Source organism: Micropterus dolomieu, linkage group LG15 (assembly GCF_021292245.1).
Source record: "Micropterus dolomieu isolate WLL.071019.BEF.003 ecotype Adirondacks linkage group LG15, ASM2129224v1, whole genome shotgun sequence".
Lineage (NCBI taxonomy): Eukaryota > Metazoa > Chordata > Actinopteri > Centrarchiformes > Centrarchidae > Micropterus > Micropterus dolomieu.
The window spans coordinates 23,716,586-23,736,265 of record NC_060164.1 but is presented as its reverse complement, the minus strand read 5'-3'; the positions used below and the strand labels follow the sequence as shown (position 1 = coordinate 23,736,265).

General features: G+C 41.9%; 1 protein-coding gene across 5 annotated transcripts in view; it reads left to right on the top strand.

The window, feature by feature from the left end:
• Positions 1-19,680, top strand: part of ehbp1 (EH domain binding protein 1) — a 153,731-nt gene that overhangs the window by 129,239 nt on the left and 4,812 nt on the right. For all 5 annotated transcript variants that reach the window (XM_046070419.1, XM_046070421.1, XM_046070418.1 and 2 more), the window contains 2 exons: positions 12,819-12,918; positions 13,976-14,049. In XM_046070419.1, coding sequence (XP_045926375.1) covers positions 12,819-12,918; positions 13,976-14,049 — 174 coding nt within the window. The remainder of the gene's footprint in view (positions 1-12,818; positions 12,919-13,975; positions 14,050-19,680) is intronic.

Sequence of the window (19,680 nt, the reverse complement as noted above, 5' to 3'; positions counted from 1 at the left end):
TGACAGTAATAGTTTTATCAGCTGCAGGTTGGACTAATCCATGCGCGTTACATGATCACGGTACATTTACTGCATTTAGCCGACGTGCTACATTGTTAGCTCGCCTGCTGCTTTCAGTAACTATCTTTATTATCTGTGTATCTGTCACCGGAGGCTCAGCAATGTAAACACAGCTACATGTATTGGATGATAATGAAACGGTTATTACAATGAGATTGTGTCACACTTTATAACAGTTAGACCGCAGTAAGTAAATTTAATGTAGTGTCAGTGGATGGCTCTTACCCTGGGTTGTATATTATGTGGGACATGTTAGTTACAGCGACTGAGAGGTGGGGAAGCTATGTACCTGAGTATTGGTTAAAAGGCAATAAATCTAAACTGAACATTACGAAGAAAACAGCGTCAGCGTTAGCTGGCTGCTCCTGGCTGCTCCTGGCTGCATCACTATAGGATAGTAAACAAATCGTTCCACATTTGCTTTTTACGGTTACATCATTTCTTGCGAGCTTTGACACTTTGACATAATATCTGTGGTACACAGGATAGTAATATGGGTGGCGTTAGTTGGTGAATTAATGTGGAAAGCGATCGGATAACATTAGCAACTGCTTGGTGATAGCCGGCGAGCTAACGTGACTCTCTCTGCGTTTCTGCAGCTTTACTAATGCTCACTTTGTTCTTTTGGTCTGATGGGCTTCAGCACATAAACCTTTATTGTTGTTTTGTGTCCTTACGTGTGGAGCCTGTGTTTTGCTGTGAGACGGTTGTTTTATGGTGTTTTCGCTGTAGTCAGAGAAACTCGGGAGCGCGCACAGGGCTGAACACGACCCGGAGACCTCACATTAAAAGCAGAATAGTGGCTGATGCAAGCAATGGAGAAAACAGGTGTGTGCTAAATTTCCAAGTGAGTTTTGAGCCCACTGACAATAAGGCAATGAAAATTTGATTTATTAAAATCAAAAACAAACATTTCCCTTCATCCCACCCTTTTTTAAATACTTCACTTTTAACGCCTGTTGAAGAGATGCAAATACTGACACATAACGTAATCATGTCAAATTTAAGGTCCTGTTAGCACAGAGGCAGCATCCCCACAGACTGTTCAGTTAAAACAAGCAGCAGACACATGTGAGAGAGTGAATTTATCAATGTGCATATTCAGTATATTTATGCAATCATATACCTCAACTCACAACTGTAACTACAGTACAGTTGGGATTTGTACAATACTGTATATGCTTAAAACACCAGAAAACAACAAATATCAGCTTTATTTGCTCAGAACATTATCAATGTGCACGTCACCGAGAATTGAATCTCGATCATATTTTAACTTGAATTTTTCAGCTATTACAATATTTAAAGTAAGCATTGCCTTGATGACTGATCCCTGGCATGTTAATGGCTGTAGAGCTGCTGAGGAGTAATGTGAATTGGCTCCAAATGAATTCTTGATGTTTTGCCAGTGAGCATCACCGCTGGTTGTTGAGGTGGTTGATTGAAGAATCTCTCCACTTTGTGTTGTATCACTGGAGCCTAATAGAAGCCAGCCCCCAAAAGTCCAAGCAAAGACTCTCATTCTGAAGAATAGAAAAGGGCAGCAAGCAGGACCTTAGCATGGGGTCTCTCCTCTCTCCTATCCCCCTCCATACCTACTCTTGTCCCAGGGCTAATAGGGAGGCGCCGGGTGCCTTTCGTGCTCCCTATCACCCACTCACCTTAATAATAAAAGTGAGCCCCCTGTGGAAAGGAGCTAGCATGAGCTGGTGAAGATCACGCTGTTAATAGGATGATGCCTTTTTGCCTTTTGTCATGAGATTATGAACGGGGATAGCCTCTCCTCTCGGCTCCTCCACTCTTCTTTACTCTTCCCTCACACAGCTACAGGCGTCCTGGAGGGCCCCGTTGAGTTGGAGTGGAGACAGGCGTAACCGAGGCTTTGTTCCTCTGCTTGTATGGTAAAAGGCTCGCTAATGAAATACCTTTTAGGGGGTATCGGCAGGTGAGCTCCCCAATCAGGCATTTCAGCAAAAACACACACAGGCGTACGTACACTCACATATTCTCCGTCTCCTCTCGTCTGCCCCCTCTTGCTATATTAATTACCTGAAGTGCTTTGGCCTTGCAAAAAGCTCTCGATTCTGGTGCTCTCCTCCTTCTCTTCATCCAACACGACAGCCACAGCGGCCTAAGGTAGCCTAAAGTGGGGGGTGTAACAGAAAAGAGAGGATGATAATAGTAGTAATGAACACGGATGACAATAATGAGAAAGGTAATTGAGAAATGGTGTATGGCAGGTCCTCTGGTTTTCCTTTTCCAGCCCCAAGCTAAGTGGGGACAGGTTGAAAATCATCTTATTTAGAGCTCAGTTAAATGGTTCTTGTTGGAGAGAGCGAGGACTTCTGACGCTAAAGCGAGCTGACAAGCATAGAGTGGTGAGACAGCGACCTAATGGGTTAGGGAGTGTTTAAAGTCACTGTTATAGACTGGGCTTTTTTTCCTTTTAATTTCTTATTGACGTTGAGTGGCAAAACAGCCTGTGCTGGACTGATTATTGTTAAACACCTCAATGCTTCACTGCTGTTCTTTTCTTTTCCAGTCTACTCATCTTGATTGTTTCCTACTGACTGTTTCTGTATGTATGGATGTGAGAAAATGGACTGTACGTGCATCAAAGACTTGATCATTGAGCATGTCTTGTGTGTATTTGTGGCTCTGTCTATCTGTAAAGTTTTCATACTATGTTTGCTATGACTCCCTGTTACGTGTATTTTTGTGTGCGTGTGTTTTTAGATTTATGTTGTTTACATTTCTTGTGTGTGTGTGTGTGTGTGTGTGTCTTTCTTTTTACTCCTGGCCTTCTCGTCCAAGCCTTGATAGAGACAGGGCGGTCTGGGCTTTAACAGACAGAGGCTGCCTCCACCAGCCCATAGTCTGCCACTCTCTGATAATGTTTATTGATTTGTAGCAAGAACACAATTTGATGGAGTGGGGTGAGGGAGAGGGAGGGGGGGGGGGAGGATATGTGGCGGTTGAGCAGAGGAGGGGGAGGATTGTATTCATGTGATTGTCACAGCTTGGCTGGTTGTGGTAGGAAAAACAGAAAACTACTCCAGAAATTACATTTGTTTTGCCCCGTTTTAGTCCCTTTTACTTAATAGTCAATAAAAAAAATCAAATACTTGAGTTTAACTCATAAACAGACATTTAAAATATAGAGACAGTTGAAAGAGGAGAAGAGCTAAAGAGGACATAAAGCTGCATAAATGACTTTCTTACGCATATACACTCTTCACCCTTATGTGTACAAAGTGAAGAGCCCAAATATGAACATTTTATCTAGAGCGAGTCTATTATGTGAACTGTGTTTGCCTGAGTCCCCATCTCTTCTTAACCTCTAAGGTGAAGGAATGAGACGTGTCTGGAGGTTGGGCTGCTGTGAGCTCCGGGGTCAGACCTGTTTGTGAGCTCAGGGAGCAGACTGTTTTAAGAGAGAGGAGGATGAGAGGAGGGAAACATATTAGCAGGACAAACCTACCATCTGTGTTTAACATAGTCTCTGAACACAAATGTTCAAACAGTGACTTGATAGATGCTGCGTATGTACACTCTCCTGCTCATTAAAAAAGGCTTTGGCAATCCTACTTACTACCGTCCATAGTTCATCTCCCCTAGAAGCAGAGCCCATGATCAGGGCAGCATACTTTTGCAAGATGTTACAAGGACCAATCAGGATTATCGGTCTTCACCAGAAATTTACTTTTGTACAAAGCTGTCTCTTTAACATTATATGCTACTAATGTGTTGAGAGAAACTCTTAACAGTTTTATTAACATAATGAGGAAATGTTTTTAATGAATGTATGTGCAAAACATCTATTAACCTTTCATTAGTTTTCCTGCAATATCCGCTCTTAGCAAATGAAGCATTAACTTTTTTTTTTATCTTTACCACTTTTCGACCAAAAGTACTACCGACTTTTAAGTCCCCAGATCTCTTTTCAAGGAACTAAAAGGTTCCTTCAGCCCGCTGTTGTGTGCGTTTCCACTGTGGTCTAAAGACCTGCGAAGATTAGGCAAATTAACCAGCTGATGTAGGCTGTAGGCCTATACGTTGTGCAAAGCGATGCACAGGCATTATTTGTAACCACTATCCATGAGCAAAATTTATAAATGAAAATCAGGTTTGACTGGAACATAATGAAAAACTATAGGCTGTGTTTTTTTGTGCGGGAGTATAATGAAGAGACACGTGATAAAGTTTGTTACACACTTAATAACAAACTGGATAAAGCCATCAAGTTCTTAAAATAACTCCAGCACAGAGAAAGCAATACAAAAATAAAATCGCAACAGTTTGGGAGGTTATTAAAACATTTCCAAGAAGAGCTGCAGCTCAGCTGGCAGCATCATGTCTGTGTCACCTGAGCATCCAGAGGAACGATGTTTAATGAGCTTTATCACCTGCTGTAATCAGCTGTTCCGCTTGTTTTTGAAAGGAGGAGACCGACTTCAGCTTAAACTTAAAACAACAACTCTGGACCCAGTATTTAGTGTAACTCCATCAGCTGTTCGCTGTAAACACACCGCTGCACGCTGGCTGCTATTTACGAGCTACATTTAATGCCAACTTATGATCTCAGGCCGACATCGGCGAGACTTGTGTGGCTATCTGACTGTTGATTGTGATTTATTGGTTTGTAAACAGTGGAAAAGAGCGGAGAAGTAGTAGAAAATCACCTGACATTCTACAGTTAAAGCCAGTAGCCTCTACTCGCCCATTCAGAATTTCACTGCAAGGCAAGTACCAGAACATTTGGAAAGTACTACCCCCTGAGCAGGGACTTTTTGGGGGGGTATAATAAAGACCCTAGAACAAAACATGTGGGCACTCACAACACTTGGTTATAGTTAAGGAGTAGTCTTGGTTAAATATTGAAAAAGTTAACAATTGAACTTGAAGCACAAGACGGGACATTTGATATTTAACCTTAACCAAAGTGCACCTGATGCCTAAACCTAACTACGCCTGCCATCCACCCTGACTTTCCCTAAGACATAAACTGACATGACATGTTATCATGTGCAGTGGGCGAACAGAGTCTGCAGACCATCGATGCATACAGCAGCAGAACATCGTGTGGTGTTTTACAAGAGTGGGCAACACTGAAATCTTCAGTCCACAAGCTATTAGACAGACAGAAGTCGCCACATCATACATTGAGCTAAAAAGCTAACTTACCTAGCATTCACTATAAAGTGGTGGAAGGTGTTGCCCCCTTATGCAACGATTTTCTTCGATCAAGTTTCCAAAATACAACCACATTTCAGACTTGGTCCTCTGAGGACTAGGCTGAAAAAAAATTGATTGGTTGATGCTGGACAATACTTATCGTGAGTTTATCAAAGCACAATTATATGAACACGGTTTTAATGATAATTAAAATCTGAAACGGTAACACTAACCGTCGGGAATTTCACTGTGGTTTATAATTAAACCGGTAACTGTTTCATACCTAGAGATTAGTAATGTTTATGGTATGTCATCATTACCATTAGCCATCAGGGATATGTAGCGACAGAAGGACATTTTGCAGATATTGAGGTGCAACTGTGCTTTGACTGACATGTGATCAGTTTAACTGTGGCCAGCGTGGACTAAATTTTAGAAAAAACAACAACCTAACTGGTTTCCTATCATTATTATTGACCTCTGTGGCAAGGGAGCCTTTTTTTTAAATTCAGGACAAATGTTACACTTGTTTGATTAACCAGTTATACCTCATTAGGTGTTAATTTCAAACCTTGACTGGTCTTGGTTTTTTATTAGACGTGGCATATTATATCTGCATTCTACTTCAATATTGGAGTATTCGACCCATGCTGTTTCCTGCGATTATTGATTATAGAAACTAAAATCATTACACAAGATCACACATAATTAATTCAGCTGCTCCGCACGTCGGGCATGTTTCTTTTTATCATACTGACTGAAAGATGGACATCCGCCATTAATACATGGTCTAAGTAGAAACAAATAATTATGCAGCCCCACTTATGATTATGGGAAAGACTGAATTCATCCCTCTGCCCCCAAAACACTCAGTCACACCCCACTCCTGCTTCCCTTGCTCTCTCCCGAAGACCTCCTCCTCTTTTGTAAGTTGTAAAGCAAGCAGTGGTTGACAAATGACACCGGTGGAAAAGGCAGTCATTGTGCCTCGGTGTGAGAGGAGGTTTTTTTGTTTTCTCTTTCTTTTTCTTATTTTAGTTTTCTCCTTTTTCTATCAGGTATGGGGGTGGGTGGGGGGTGAATGTGAATCGGTTAATGTGTTCCATTCACCAGACATTATGCACAGGTTCAATAAAGCAGGAATCTGCTCTATACGCTGGGACCATTGTGCCATTGAGCGCGACTAAAAAGGCCTCGTACAAGCCTCCCTGGAAAAAATAGCCCTCAGCAGCACTCCAGTAGAGAGCAGAATAGAAATGGAGAGAGCAGGAGAAATCATGTATAATGTTGAGAAGATTGGGGGTTTTGGTGGCGGGGGGGGGTTGTTGATTCTTACACATATCACAAGTGTTATAAGGCTGCTGAGTTGGGAATTGCAGGAACTGTTGCACTCTGTAAATTGAGGCTCAACTTTAAAATATGTGATTTTTGTGAGTGTGACATTGACAGAAAGGCAAAGAAAAGAAAGAGAGAGAGAGAAGGGAGGAAGCTGTCAAATCTGATGATTAGATTTACTTAAAATTTGGCCAAGAAATGAAAATCTCCTCCAGCATGAATGAAACTGCAGGATTTAAATTATCATTTTTCTTGGTTACACCCTACACTCTGTCTCTCTGTGTCTCCTTCCTTTAAAGAAACTCCTCTACTCACATTAATTAAATCAAACCTTCAGTAGGCTACTTACACACAATTCACCCCCTCCAGTCCGCGCCACAGACCTCTCTGATTAGGCCAGCCCCTGTCATACATATTCACATCGCTGCAGTGACAGCCTTTTAACGAGCTCTTACCTAATCACAGGAAACAATGTTCATCCTGTTCTTTTTATTCCTTCTCTTCTCATTTCCTTTCATGCGTCTTTGGCTTTCATCTTCTCTGATCCCCGCTGATATCAGACGGGCTTGACGGTCGGATGGAGAGACCGATGGCAGAGGCACAAGTGCGTCTCGTCCCTAAATAAACCGCAATTCAGAAAGTGACTTGGACACAGAAGAGAAGTTCTGCTCTATCTCCTCCCTTTCCCTCCTCCTCCTCCTCTCCTCCTTTCTCCTCCTCAACTCGGCCTTTTTACATGTCCGATAGACAAATTGGATTAGCGGCTATTGGATTAAATGGCAAAATGGTGGGATAAGAAATGAGATGAACGTGCTGTGATCACAGCTTTTAATGTTTTTTCTCTTTCTGGCTCCCTCCTTCAAGGCACAGAGAGAAGTTGTTTCTCTGGTGAAGATGAATGTAGGCTTTCCTGCTTGTCCAGTTACCGTTTTTCATAATGTTTAAACAAATACATGTAGTTCGTAAGTAGCCCGATGGTGTAATGGTCGAATAGCTGTCCCATAGTTGGAAGGTCAAAGTATTGACCCTTGCTGCTCGCAGCTGAAGCAATTTGTCAATTTATTGATTAGTTGAACGACAGAAAATGAATTGACAAACTATAAGTTAGTTTGACGTAATTGTAAATTGATTACCTTTTAGGTTTTTTGACTTGAGATGTCTTGCCCTGGGAAATGTCAACACTTTCTCACATTTCATAGACAGCAAATGGATTATAAAAATGATCATTAATTGCAGCCTAAATGTGACAGTGCACCTATTGGTGGCTGCTTTAGTCACCATGCAACAATCGAGTGTGAACGCTTTGTGGATGGATGAACCAAGAGACAATTGAACTTACATAAATTGAGGCTCTCTACCTGCTCTACAGATTTCCAGATTCCTTATAAACTCCTGTGTAAAATATGATAAATGAAACGGTTCCAAAATATACAAATAAAACATCTTATTGCTGGTGGTATGCCTGGCACCATCGTGCATCTTGGCAAATGAAAATAGATCATTGAAAATAGTCAAATCAATCAGTATTTACTCACTAAAACTACTCCTTGCATGCATAGCAGCATTACACAGTTAATTAAAAACCAGCACAGGCCACCAGCAGCAGCAGTTTGACCACCTAAGGGTGGGTTTCATTTTTCCTATCTACACTGAATGAAACAGTGGCCGAGATAGATATCTTAATCTTATTTGGCTATAGAGGCTCTTTTCACCCCATCTTTCCCCCTCACTGTTTCTTTCTTTTATTCCTCTCTCTCTCTCTGTCTCTCATATGAATGCATACAAAAAGACACCAACACCTTGCTAACCACCTCCACACACAGCAGCTCGTGTCATTATATCCCGGTTGTGTTTGTGTGTGCGTGTGAGAGACAGTGAGAGTGAAACAAGAGAAGACAGGCAATCAGATAGAGGGGTTGTCGGGATGTGTGTATCAGTTGTATCTTGACTGTGTGTTTATGTATCTGAGTTGATTGTATCTTGTGTGTTTCTCATCATCGCAGCCACATTGATAGCTGAGGTAACACCAAACATGATATTAATGATGATAAAGTTTACTGTAGGTAGGGAAACCCTGTGTATCTCCATCAGACATATTTCACTAATCCTTTGATGTCCTGATCAAACATTGTACCGGTGCCAAACATACTGTTTCAGTCTCAGTAGATTTTGGCCTGTTTCTGCTCTGCCCTGCTCTGTGTTGAGCACTGAGAAATGGCGTGTAAGGCAAGCAGCAAGACCCAGAATGCAACCTGCCAAACCGGCCAGATGCTTTGATCCAAGATGGCCCCCTGAGAGCCAGCATGGATCCACAGCTTGTCAGAGCCAAGGCTGGATTCACAGACACAGTGTCAGTGGCGCTTGCCAGGGATATTTACACCATTTGTCTTCATACAACACAACATTCACCATTTTTTTTCCTCTGTTGTTGTCACTCTTAACATATGCCATTTGGTGGACGCGCTCATTACTGTACAGCTAGTGGATACATTTTTAGGAAACGGTTCCCCCAGTGGGAATCAAATCCCCAATGCTGCATGAGAGCCTTAATTTATGTATCGCACACCAGAGTACAGCTCTTCAGTAATCTTCTACATATATAAAACTGTAACAGCCATTGCTTTTAACTATTTTCACTGTGTGTTGCCTAATTTTCCTGCTAACTTTCTGTACTTTCAGTGACATGATGCAGTTAAGCTAATGAGGTGATTATGTCATGTAAACATTAGTGCTATAATAATTAATAAGTTGATGGGTTAGACAGAAAACAGTTGTGATAATGCAACAAAAATAAAAAACAACAAAAATGGCAAACATGCTCTGGTTCCAGTTTCACAAACGTAAGGATTTTCAGCTTGTAATTGAAATATATATTTGGGTTTTGGACAAAACACGCAATTTAAAAATGCCCCTTTGTGCTCGGAAAATTTATGTTGTGACATTTTACAGTCTAAATAAAAGACAAATAAGCAATTAAAAATATTTTGTATATAATTGTTTGTTGCAGTCCTTACATAGCAGTCTGTGTCATTATTGAATACAATAAAAAAAATGTTTACCATACCGATATGTTTTTTTATTTAACGTTCTCCCAAATCTCGTGAGCAGGTTCTCCTCTTTGCAGTTGTCCTCTGTAAGATGTGTCTTATATTTAGAGTAGACCCAGTAAATGTGAGTCTATTTAGTCGGGGGGGGAAATGCAGACACACCTCCGTCTCTTTAAGAGTATCTGGAGGTCAGAGTTTAGCTCTGGAGAGGTTGGGTGAAGGGAGGAGGATGCTGAGCAGCTGTCAAGCCTCCTGCGCCACCCGTCCTCCCTACATCCCTCCTTCCCCTCCTTTCTTTTCCAGCTTTTCAAATCACTCACCTGCTTTTCCTTATTCCCACCTTCACTCCCTCCCTCCTCCAATCTTCCCATTTCGCTTCCATGTTCATTATTTTCTCCTCAGTCCAACCCTCCCTCATCTCTCCCGTTGTCCTTCCTTCTACCCTTTCCTCTCCTTTACTCAACCTCCCCTACCTTTCCTCTGACCTCCTTGCCTTTCTCACTTTCCTTTCTTCCTTTCCTTTCTCTCCCTCCCTCCTCCTCCCCTCCTTTCATGAAATGCGGCTGGTGGTTGGCTGGTAGCTGCTGGCTGGGTAGCGGTGGGGGATATAGCTTTATAATCCCTCCTCGTCTTCCAGCCCGCCTCGCCACAATGTCACAGGAGCTTAATATTTGCCATTATTATTTGCTTGTTTTATTTGACTTCGAGGCAGCACAATGACCTGTCAGCGCCGGCTTTATCCTCCCTCCGAGTGTCGTCCGTTTCAAAGTTGACTACAGTAATCCACGAGCCCGCGATTCTGCTAAATCCTGAAGCTTTCTTTCATTCGCTCGTTCTTTTTTTTTTTCCTCTCTCTTGCTCCCCGCTCCACCCTCCTAAATGAAATTACATACATCCGCTGGCTCAGAGTATCACAAATGTCCACACACTCACCGGTGTCCGCGCACACATCCACGCGGCTGCCTTTTGTCGTCAGTGACGCAGCGGCCCAGTACTCCCTCTCCTCTGTAACGAGCGGTGCCGTGTGTGTTTGACTGAAGACGACACATTTCTCTTGGTTTTTGTCTTTCCTGAGCAGCTGAATCAGTCACTTTATGCACAGATTGCGATCATATTCAGGTGCTCATAAGTTTATAGTGTATTTAACGAGTTTGGCTGACTCTCTTATCCACAAAGTCTTACAATAAAAGCACAAGTATAATGAGGTTGAAACTCTACATCACTAATGTTTGAATCAAAAAGGAGGAGCACAAACGCCACATTTTCAAGACAATAAATGAAAGAAAATTTCTCTCGGGAATATATCCAGACAAGAATGAGAAATATTAAACATCAAAACTTGGCACTCATGTTTTTCTTCCACTGTACTGCGCACTAATGCCTTTCGAATTATTCAGAGAGCCCCCAATTAATAAATAAGTGGTATGAAATGTCTTCTTAGTGTTAATTCTGTTATGATGCCTGTCGTAGCTTCCCAGCTATTAAACCTCCCTCTTGAGAAAGGGGAGAAAAAAAACCAGCGAGAGATAATAACATAAGCCCTAAGACGATCTTTCATCTCGCGTCCTCTGTTTTCATCCATTTCTTCTCTTCACAGACGTACTAAGTGTCAGATTAAGGCTGCTGTTGCTGTTTAAATGGCCTCCAGTGCCACAAAGCTTGGATCCCAGTTCTAGACATAAACTGTGCTGAGTGAACTGACCACAGCAGAGTTTATTTACAAAATGACACAAGAGAGAGAAAGACAAACTCTGTCGTAAAAAAATAAAGACAAAAGCAAACAGAATTTGATTGTATTTTATAACAATCTACATGTTTAACACACACGTGTCTACAGAGTAAATATCTAACAGGTACGTACTCTCCTTATTTAGCTGCTGTCAATCCTGTGATTTACTCAAAGTTTGTCTTAATCTGGATTACGTGCAATCGCATGTTTGTCACAGTTTATATTCTATAATTAGTTATAGGAGAACACTGGGCGATAGTGAATCATGTGAATACATTTAAAGGCCCAATCCTGTCACTTTAACTATGTATATATTACGTAAATCCATATATGTAATCAAAGGTTTTGTCTTAATGAAACCAAACTAGTATTTCTGTTTGTCAACAGATCATAATTGAAAATATAGGCCTATTTTACTGCTGTTGACCTGCATTACGAATGTAAAAAAGCATCTAACATTACCAGAAAACTTGAATAACTTAGATTTAGGTCTCATCTCATGCTCAATGCAGTCTCTGCATTTAAATAGTGATTTAGGTCTGATAACAGGTTCCACTCCTGTTTTGAATGATGTTGGTGGATCATTGTTTGCAGTCGGACCACATTAAGATTTAAAACTGCCATAAAATAACTCACTCATCAACTACAGTCCATATTATTATGTTTAAATCCTCACGATCAGCTGATTTCAGTACACTGAGGCAGCCGATAGATGCACAGTTGATGTGAAACACACAGCACCATGGAGGCTGTTCATGTTGCTGTTATGTGACTAACATTTGAAGGTGTTTTGCCTGCATCAGTTGTATCTGTAAGAAAGTTACAGCACAGAGCTTTAGCCCCAGGCGTGGGCGAAGCTTACATTAGCCATGCATCTGAACCTTGCTAGTTCTCCGTGTGTTGAGCAGGTATTACACTAAGTGTCGGCGAGTACCAGAGACGTGGTTTTTTTGAAGGCCCGCTGAGTGATTGGTGGGATATGTATTGCCCTACAGTGAGAGGATCCACTCTGTAAAGGCGCTCGACGGTAATCGCTGAGTTAATCCCGCCCCAGTTGAAGCCGTATTGACGTTGTGAAGACATGGTGTGAAGTATGTGAATGTTGACACAGGGAACATAAGCAGTGTATTTGCACATACACACATAAATATCAGGTGGACATATTGACTCTGCAGTGGCAAAAAGACTTAACTGAGTCGTTTATGTGCATCATCTCTTTCATGTATGTATGCTTGTACGCTCTAATTTTGTTTTTTACAGACACAGACGATGTTAGAAAAATTACCTTTTATCTGTCAGGCTCACTCTTCTGTAACTGATGTTTTTGTACCGTAAACATACATATAACAGCATAACACCTGTCTTTGTGGCTTTAAGAGGGTTCAAGGAAACAACTTAGGAATACATATGAACAGCTTGTGATATTATTGAAATTGTGTACTATCATGTGTTTTTCTGTGTGCTTTTTCCAGGCAACAACAAGGAGGAAGAGGAGGCCATGATGCAGGAGTGGTTCATGTTGGTCAACAAGAAGAACGCACTCATCAGAAGACAGAACCAGCTCTCTCTGCTGTATGTATCTCAGCTGCTTGACTCGTCGCCAGTAACTCTTTAAATTTTTTTACAGAGCTTTTCCAGTTTTATTTTAATGACTAACTCCTATAAACTGTTTCCTATAAGTAGTTTAGTTGGCACATGTTTGTTTTTTGTGCTCTAAGGAGCATTAAAAAACCTGGAAACATCCCACTTCTCTTCGAGCATTAGATCAAACTCATTCAAGCTACATGGGGTGGGAGTGCGCCTTCCACTCCATTCCCCTCCTCTGTCTATCCGCTCATTGATTTACATGTGGACGGGATATGAAATCAATAGAAATGTGGCGATCATCACTCTATCGCTAGTCTCTTTGTATGTGGTCAGATGCGACAGGTGCACACGCTGCCTTTTTTCTTTTTTCTTCATTTGCGGCTGTTGGGATTTCAAAGTGTGCAAGTGGAGGAGAGATTGAAGTATTCATAATCACATTATATCGTGGGAAAGGGGAGGCTTTTAAAGTGGCCAATTGACAGAAGGGCTGATTATTAGCCCTTTCTGTTCTCTCTTTGTGGAGGCGAAGAGAAAAGGCGCCTGTGAAGGACAAATTCTATTAGGGGCAGAATAAGCTCATTTTTTAATATGGCTGAAAGAGGAAAGAATTCAATTTGTGCTGCGCGCACACACACACACACACACACACACACACACACACACACCCACCACATATACCCATACACACATGCAGACCCCACACATTTGTGGCATGTCTATAGATACACATTTATTTCTTTGTCTGTCACATTTTCCTTCATCCTTCACGTCATCCTGTTTTTTTAGGCATTTTCTCTTCACTCTTTACAGTTTACCGTTTTTTTCCTCACGCACACGCACACACGTTCACCTAGGGCTGTGTGTGCGCAGTATGTGTATCAGTTATGTGCAGTAGATTAATGCGAAGCCGGAGAAGGTTCAGGCGAGTAGCCGAATCGATGTTTATTGCAGGTTTCTTTAAGTGCTTAATGATTTAGTCATTAACATATTGATGAACTTTGTTGTGTGTGTGTTTTTTCCTCTCTTGTCTAACTTGCCACAGGGAGAAAGAGCACGATCTGGAGAGGCGCTTCGAACTGCTGAACAGAGAGCTGAGAGCCATGCTGGCCATCGAGGGTAAGACCCTTACAGACACACAAACACACACTCCTTGGTTCCTTGCATTTAAAATGGCATCTGCAGGTATCAGGTGGTACAGATGTGTCATTAGATTCATTTGGTTAACCACTGAAATTAATCAAAATGTGCTGCGGATTTAGAATAATCTACTAGATTTTGCTTTTCATAGCAAACGTGAAGCAAATAACCAACAATCTGTCAGGAAGTCACTTTTCATAATGTAGCTGCAGGTGGATTTTGCTCTCCCAATGGCTGGCTGATAAATAAATCTTGACCAATAGTGTCACTAATTTTCCAGTCATGTGTCATTTACTAAAAGTAAAACATCTGATGATTTTTTTAGCTTCCAAAATGGCTGCTAAAGAAGACAAACCGCAACAGTTGAAGTTTATTTTCCATGTATGAATAAAGAGAAGCTGTTGTTTGAGTTCCAGAAAAGTGACTTGTCTTTCTCCTCCTGTGTTGTTTTCATGAGTCTTTCTTGTCCAGCTGTAAAGCAGGGTGATTTGAATTCTGCGTCAGCTTCTTGATGAGGATTAAGATGCGAGCGTGCGAGGGATTTCACTCCCTGCTACTTGATCAATGCTATCTGTTTCCTAGCTAGACCCCGACTGGCCGATGTCTGATTTGAAATCTAGCCACACCATTGAGGGATGGTTTGCGAGGTATAAAAAAAAAAAAAGTGGTTATATTATTGAAAGCTTGTTAACTATACCACAGCCAGCAAAGCAGTCATTGTGTCGTATCAAAGTTGTCAGGGGGCCAGAGAAGTTTAATCCCCTTCGACTGCGTCCTCTTTGGCAAAATGAACCTTTTGCCAATCAATGCTAATTGATTTTGCCATTCGACATTGACCACCGCCACCCTCCTCCCCCAACCCCCCTCTTTCTCCTCACAGCCTTTGGACACCCATTGTAATTTCACCGGGCACCTGATAAGCTACCTGGTCCATAATAAATCAATTGTAATTAGCACGAAAGGAGGTGGGACGGGCAGGAGGGGGGAAGTAGACATGCGTAGCCAAGCAGGAGCTGCAGACGGCGCCACGCTGCCTGCGTTGATTTCCTCTGTCTTCGCCTGGCCATTTTATTTATTTATATTTATCGAGCTGCAGCGTGGGAGGATTTCAGTTTTTCTGGTTCATATGTCGTGTGTGTGTTCGTATCAATGAGTGAGTGTGTGTGTATGTGAGTGTGTGTGTGTGTGTGTGTGTGTGTGTGTATGTGTGTTTTGTTCAGATATTTATTGTGCTGAGCTAAAGTATGTGTGCAAGTTTTCCTGAGTGCACATTACTTTATACATCGGATGTGTATCATGTGTCTGCCTGTTTGTGTGTGAGAGGGCAGAGATAGTGTGTGAGGCGAGGTGGTGTGTGTCGTGTCACCGCGCTCCTCTCTGCCTTCATGTGGACTTGTTGGATTTGCAGCTGACTAACTTATCAGCCGGCCTTATTTTCCTCCCTAAGGGAGGCACTTAACATTCACAGGCTCTACCTTTCTGCAGCAGCCACAGATAGTTCTGAGCTGCTGGGAAGAGTGTGTGTGGATCTGTTTGTCTGCATCAGGTGTGTTTGTGTGTATATCTGTGTGTGCGTGTTCGGCGGCCATCTCCCCAGCTCTTATTTGGTGCTTGGGCAGGTCCATTGAGCGATGGTCGGGCGTGCGAGTAATTGCTGATTTGGTTGGCCAGTCGATGACACAGAGAGAGAGAGACGGGGAGATGCACTGTGAGTCCGAGCAGAGAAGAAAAAACACACATCACTAAGATGCACCTGCCCTGACACACACACACACACACACCCTGCTGAGAAAAATATATACCTGCAATGATACACACACACCACTCTCCCTCTATCTCTTCCTCCCAGTCGTCCCCTATCATGTTCGCTCACACATCATGTCCAGGTCAATGTGTGTTACCACTAACTGGCTAACAATGTTAACAGTATATAATAGGCTATTCAAATATTGGTCGTCCAGTTTCAGCAGAGATCATTTTGTTAACACTGACGTAGAAATAAATGTAGAAGTACGTCTGTTCAATAAATATTTTAGATTTTGATGACAGAAGCGGGATGCAATAAGTTAACTTCCAGCTTGGTTTAGCTGCTTGGCCCAGTCTCTGTCGATGCTGCAGACCGGAACAGAGAGAGGAAAAACGTTTGACTCAGGACGTTTTGTTCTATGTTTTGCTGACTTGAGCTGCATGACAATCAGACACGTAAGAGCGGCAGATGAGAGGAAGAAAGAGGAAAGTGCTTTGAGGTGGAAAGAGCAGTCTGGAGCTGATATCCTGCTGAAGAACTTCTAAACTTTCCTTAGATTCCTTTTTATTTAGCAGTCATTTTGGTGTAGTGATGAAATGCACATTTCAAACACATGTAGAAGTCACAGAGGATAATTTAGAGAAAAATATGTTAGTTGCTGTTTTGATCTCAACAATGGAAGTTCAACCTAACAAACAGGTATGTACAGTGACGCATCGACTGCAGGTGAACCAGTAATAACAGAAATGTAGAGTAATATTACATTAAAGCCAGAGAGGTCTTAGCCCTATTTCCTGTCCTACATCATTAAAGCCTCGGAGCATTACAGTCAGGATAAAAGGAACAGAGAAAAGTACACGATATACATTTAATAATTGTGTAACCTCAAACCATAATACAGTGTTAATCCGATGTTTCTCCAACATCACGCTGCTTCAGAAAGTTTTCTGAGTTTGATTAAATGTGCAGCTGTTGCAGAATAAAACAGTTAGGGGACGCATGGATGCCCGGCGTTGATGTTGTTTATGAGCATGCTCAGTGATAACCACCTCCTTGTACCTTCTTGGTGTGATGCCAGACGGGAAAATGCCATCTGTATGCCGCTCTCTCATCTCCCTGCCACAAAATTGATCCACTATGCCCTCTTTATCTGCTTACCGATTCACACCTATGTATGCGCACACACAAAACTGCGTCTTGGCTCCCTTCGAGAGCCTCTGTGTTCGTGTGCGTGCGTGCGTGCGTGTTTTAAAGTGGACGCCCTCTCGCCATCTAAAAGGGATTTATGCATAGCCGGGTCCCAGAGTTTTTCCTGTTACGGTTTGATATGATAAGCTTTTTTATATGTTTAAAATCAATATGTAATCCTATGCAGGAGCTTATCCCTCTCCACACCCCGATACAAACACACACACACACACTTCCCATTTGTAAATCTATTTGGGCTTTGTAACACATCGGGGCGGCGCGATACAGACCCTGATTGATTAGGTGCACTGTGGAATCCTATCACATGGGCAACTTTTGATGATGTCGCCAACTCTTTCAGGGGTGCTAGTTGACTGGAACCGATAACAAGTAGCCTCGTTCCACGAGTTGTCGGACTTGAGTTTTGGGGAATTTAGGAAATTTATTTACTTGCAGTGGGCAGTTTGTTTGTGCTGCTTTTTAGGCTGTTTTTCATTCAGGTTACAGAAAAGCCGAAGATAAAGTGCGCCCTTGCTTTTTACATGTACATATATTCTCATCACTGCCCAGAAGATGTGACTTATTGTGTTTTCCAGGATGTTGAGAACAAGTGCCTCCTGTGGTGGAGCTAACATGATATTATATGCTGGTTATTATAACATCTGGTGGAACAGGTGTTGTGCATTTTAGTTTAGATTCATGCTTCAGTTGCCTGTTGTCTGAACTTGTCTCTGTTTTTAAGAGCTGTGCTGTCTCAAAAGTTTTCATATGTTTAAGAGTCAGGAGGGTGGAAAACAAAGATAGTTACACCAACACTAGTTTGCCTGCATTTTTCCTGAACATTTTTAAGTTGTTTACTCTAAATCAGCGATATTAAGCTGAAGATATTCTATATTTTTCTTATTGTCAACAAATCCCATGAAAATACCAAGACACTACCCCTTACTGTGCATTCAGATCAAACGCTAAGCGAAGGTTGGGGGCAAAGGCATTCGTGCAAGTTACAAATAGCTCTGTGGGACTCCTATTTCATATTTATGTAAAAACGGAGGAGAAAGCGAGGAAGGTGAACTACCTGGTGAGTAAATATGTGTCTGTGACTTAATTTCAGCTATCGTACTTTACTGTGAACAAGTTAGCATAGCATAGCCCTGATCGATCCGAACTCCATACAGAAAACAAACATTTTAAAAGTTGTTGTCCTGCTGACTTACTGCCAGACATGACAGAGCATGAATTCATATGTTTAACAAATCAGCAATCGTGTTGTAGTTATTTCGGCATCAGTTTGATTCTTTCATTTCAAGTAAATCACTGCAAAATGATTACTTTGGTTTCATACTGCTGTAGTAATCGCGGGTTGTGTTTATTCGCATTATCGCATTGTGCGTGAACACTTGGCAGTTGTACAGCGATAAAACGCTTGTGAAGAAAGGAAAGCAACGCAAGGATTACATTCACGTTTAGTCTGAATGCACAGTTAATGTGTCTGTGTTTTCCAAGCCTACTTGTGGCTGTCAGCCCCAAGCTCATTGGTTTGTAAATGTTTAAAATCAGGTCACAGATATATCCTTTAATTATCTTTAAATGGTTAGTAATTTTCTAACAGCTGAGCACAAGTAGTTTGTGGCAAATGTAACTCAAACAGGAGGAAATTGTGTGTTTGTTTGGGGACAATTTTCAGCTGCAGATTAATACACGTTTGGTGCTGTAGTGGGATGTGTGGGGTTGACTCAAATTAAGTTACAGTGTGCGTGTGTTCGTGGTGATGAAGCAACAGTGTGATAGTTTACGGACAATATGGAGGAGATATATCACACACTTGTTAGAAGGATCGATTAATTGCTGGCATTAATCTTTTCACAGGATTTGTTGGCAATAAGAAAAATACAGAATTTCACCAGACATATCTCTTAAATGTTAAAACAAAATCTTAAGTAGAGGGAAATGTTCTTCCAGTTTTGAACACTTTTGCCTTTAATCAAGAATTAAGTCACCAAACTTTTGCCTTTTAAGTTTTCTCTGTTTCGATGTGAGGTGACAGAGAATCCGTGTCCTGGTTGCTGTTGAGATATATTGTTTTTATCAACCATTTTTCCCCCTGCCTGTCGACTTCATTCTCCTCTGGTGACACTTTTTGTCTCTTGACTCCACTTGGATCTCGGCCAAAACCAGCTTTTGGAGGCCTTTTACACAAGAACAAGAGGTAGAGAGAGCAGAGCAGAGAGGGCGAGGAAAGAAAAAAAAAAACAAAGAAATGAAGGGGAATAACTTTATAGATCGTGTTTGTTGATGTAAATGTCCGAAGACTCTGGAGAACGCCGTCTCTCAATGTGTGACGCTCTGAATCAGCTCCTTTTGACGTCCCATCGTTGTGTTTGTGTGTGAGACAGAAAACGAGAGTGAGACAGATAGATAAATAGATGCACGCAGGACAGTCTCTCCTCGCTTTTGAGAGAACGGGGCTTTAGACCAGTTTGCTCTCTTGAATAAATTTAGCGTCGCAGAGACCGGGTGGGGTTCATGGGGATTTGAACCAGCGCATTCTTGTGTGCCTCGTGCAGACTCACATGGTTACCGTTGGCGCGCACGCCGAGGGTTATCTGAATACGCACCCACCATGTGAGTTATACACACTCCTTCAAGTCTTTAACCCCCCCCCCCCTCTCTCTCTC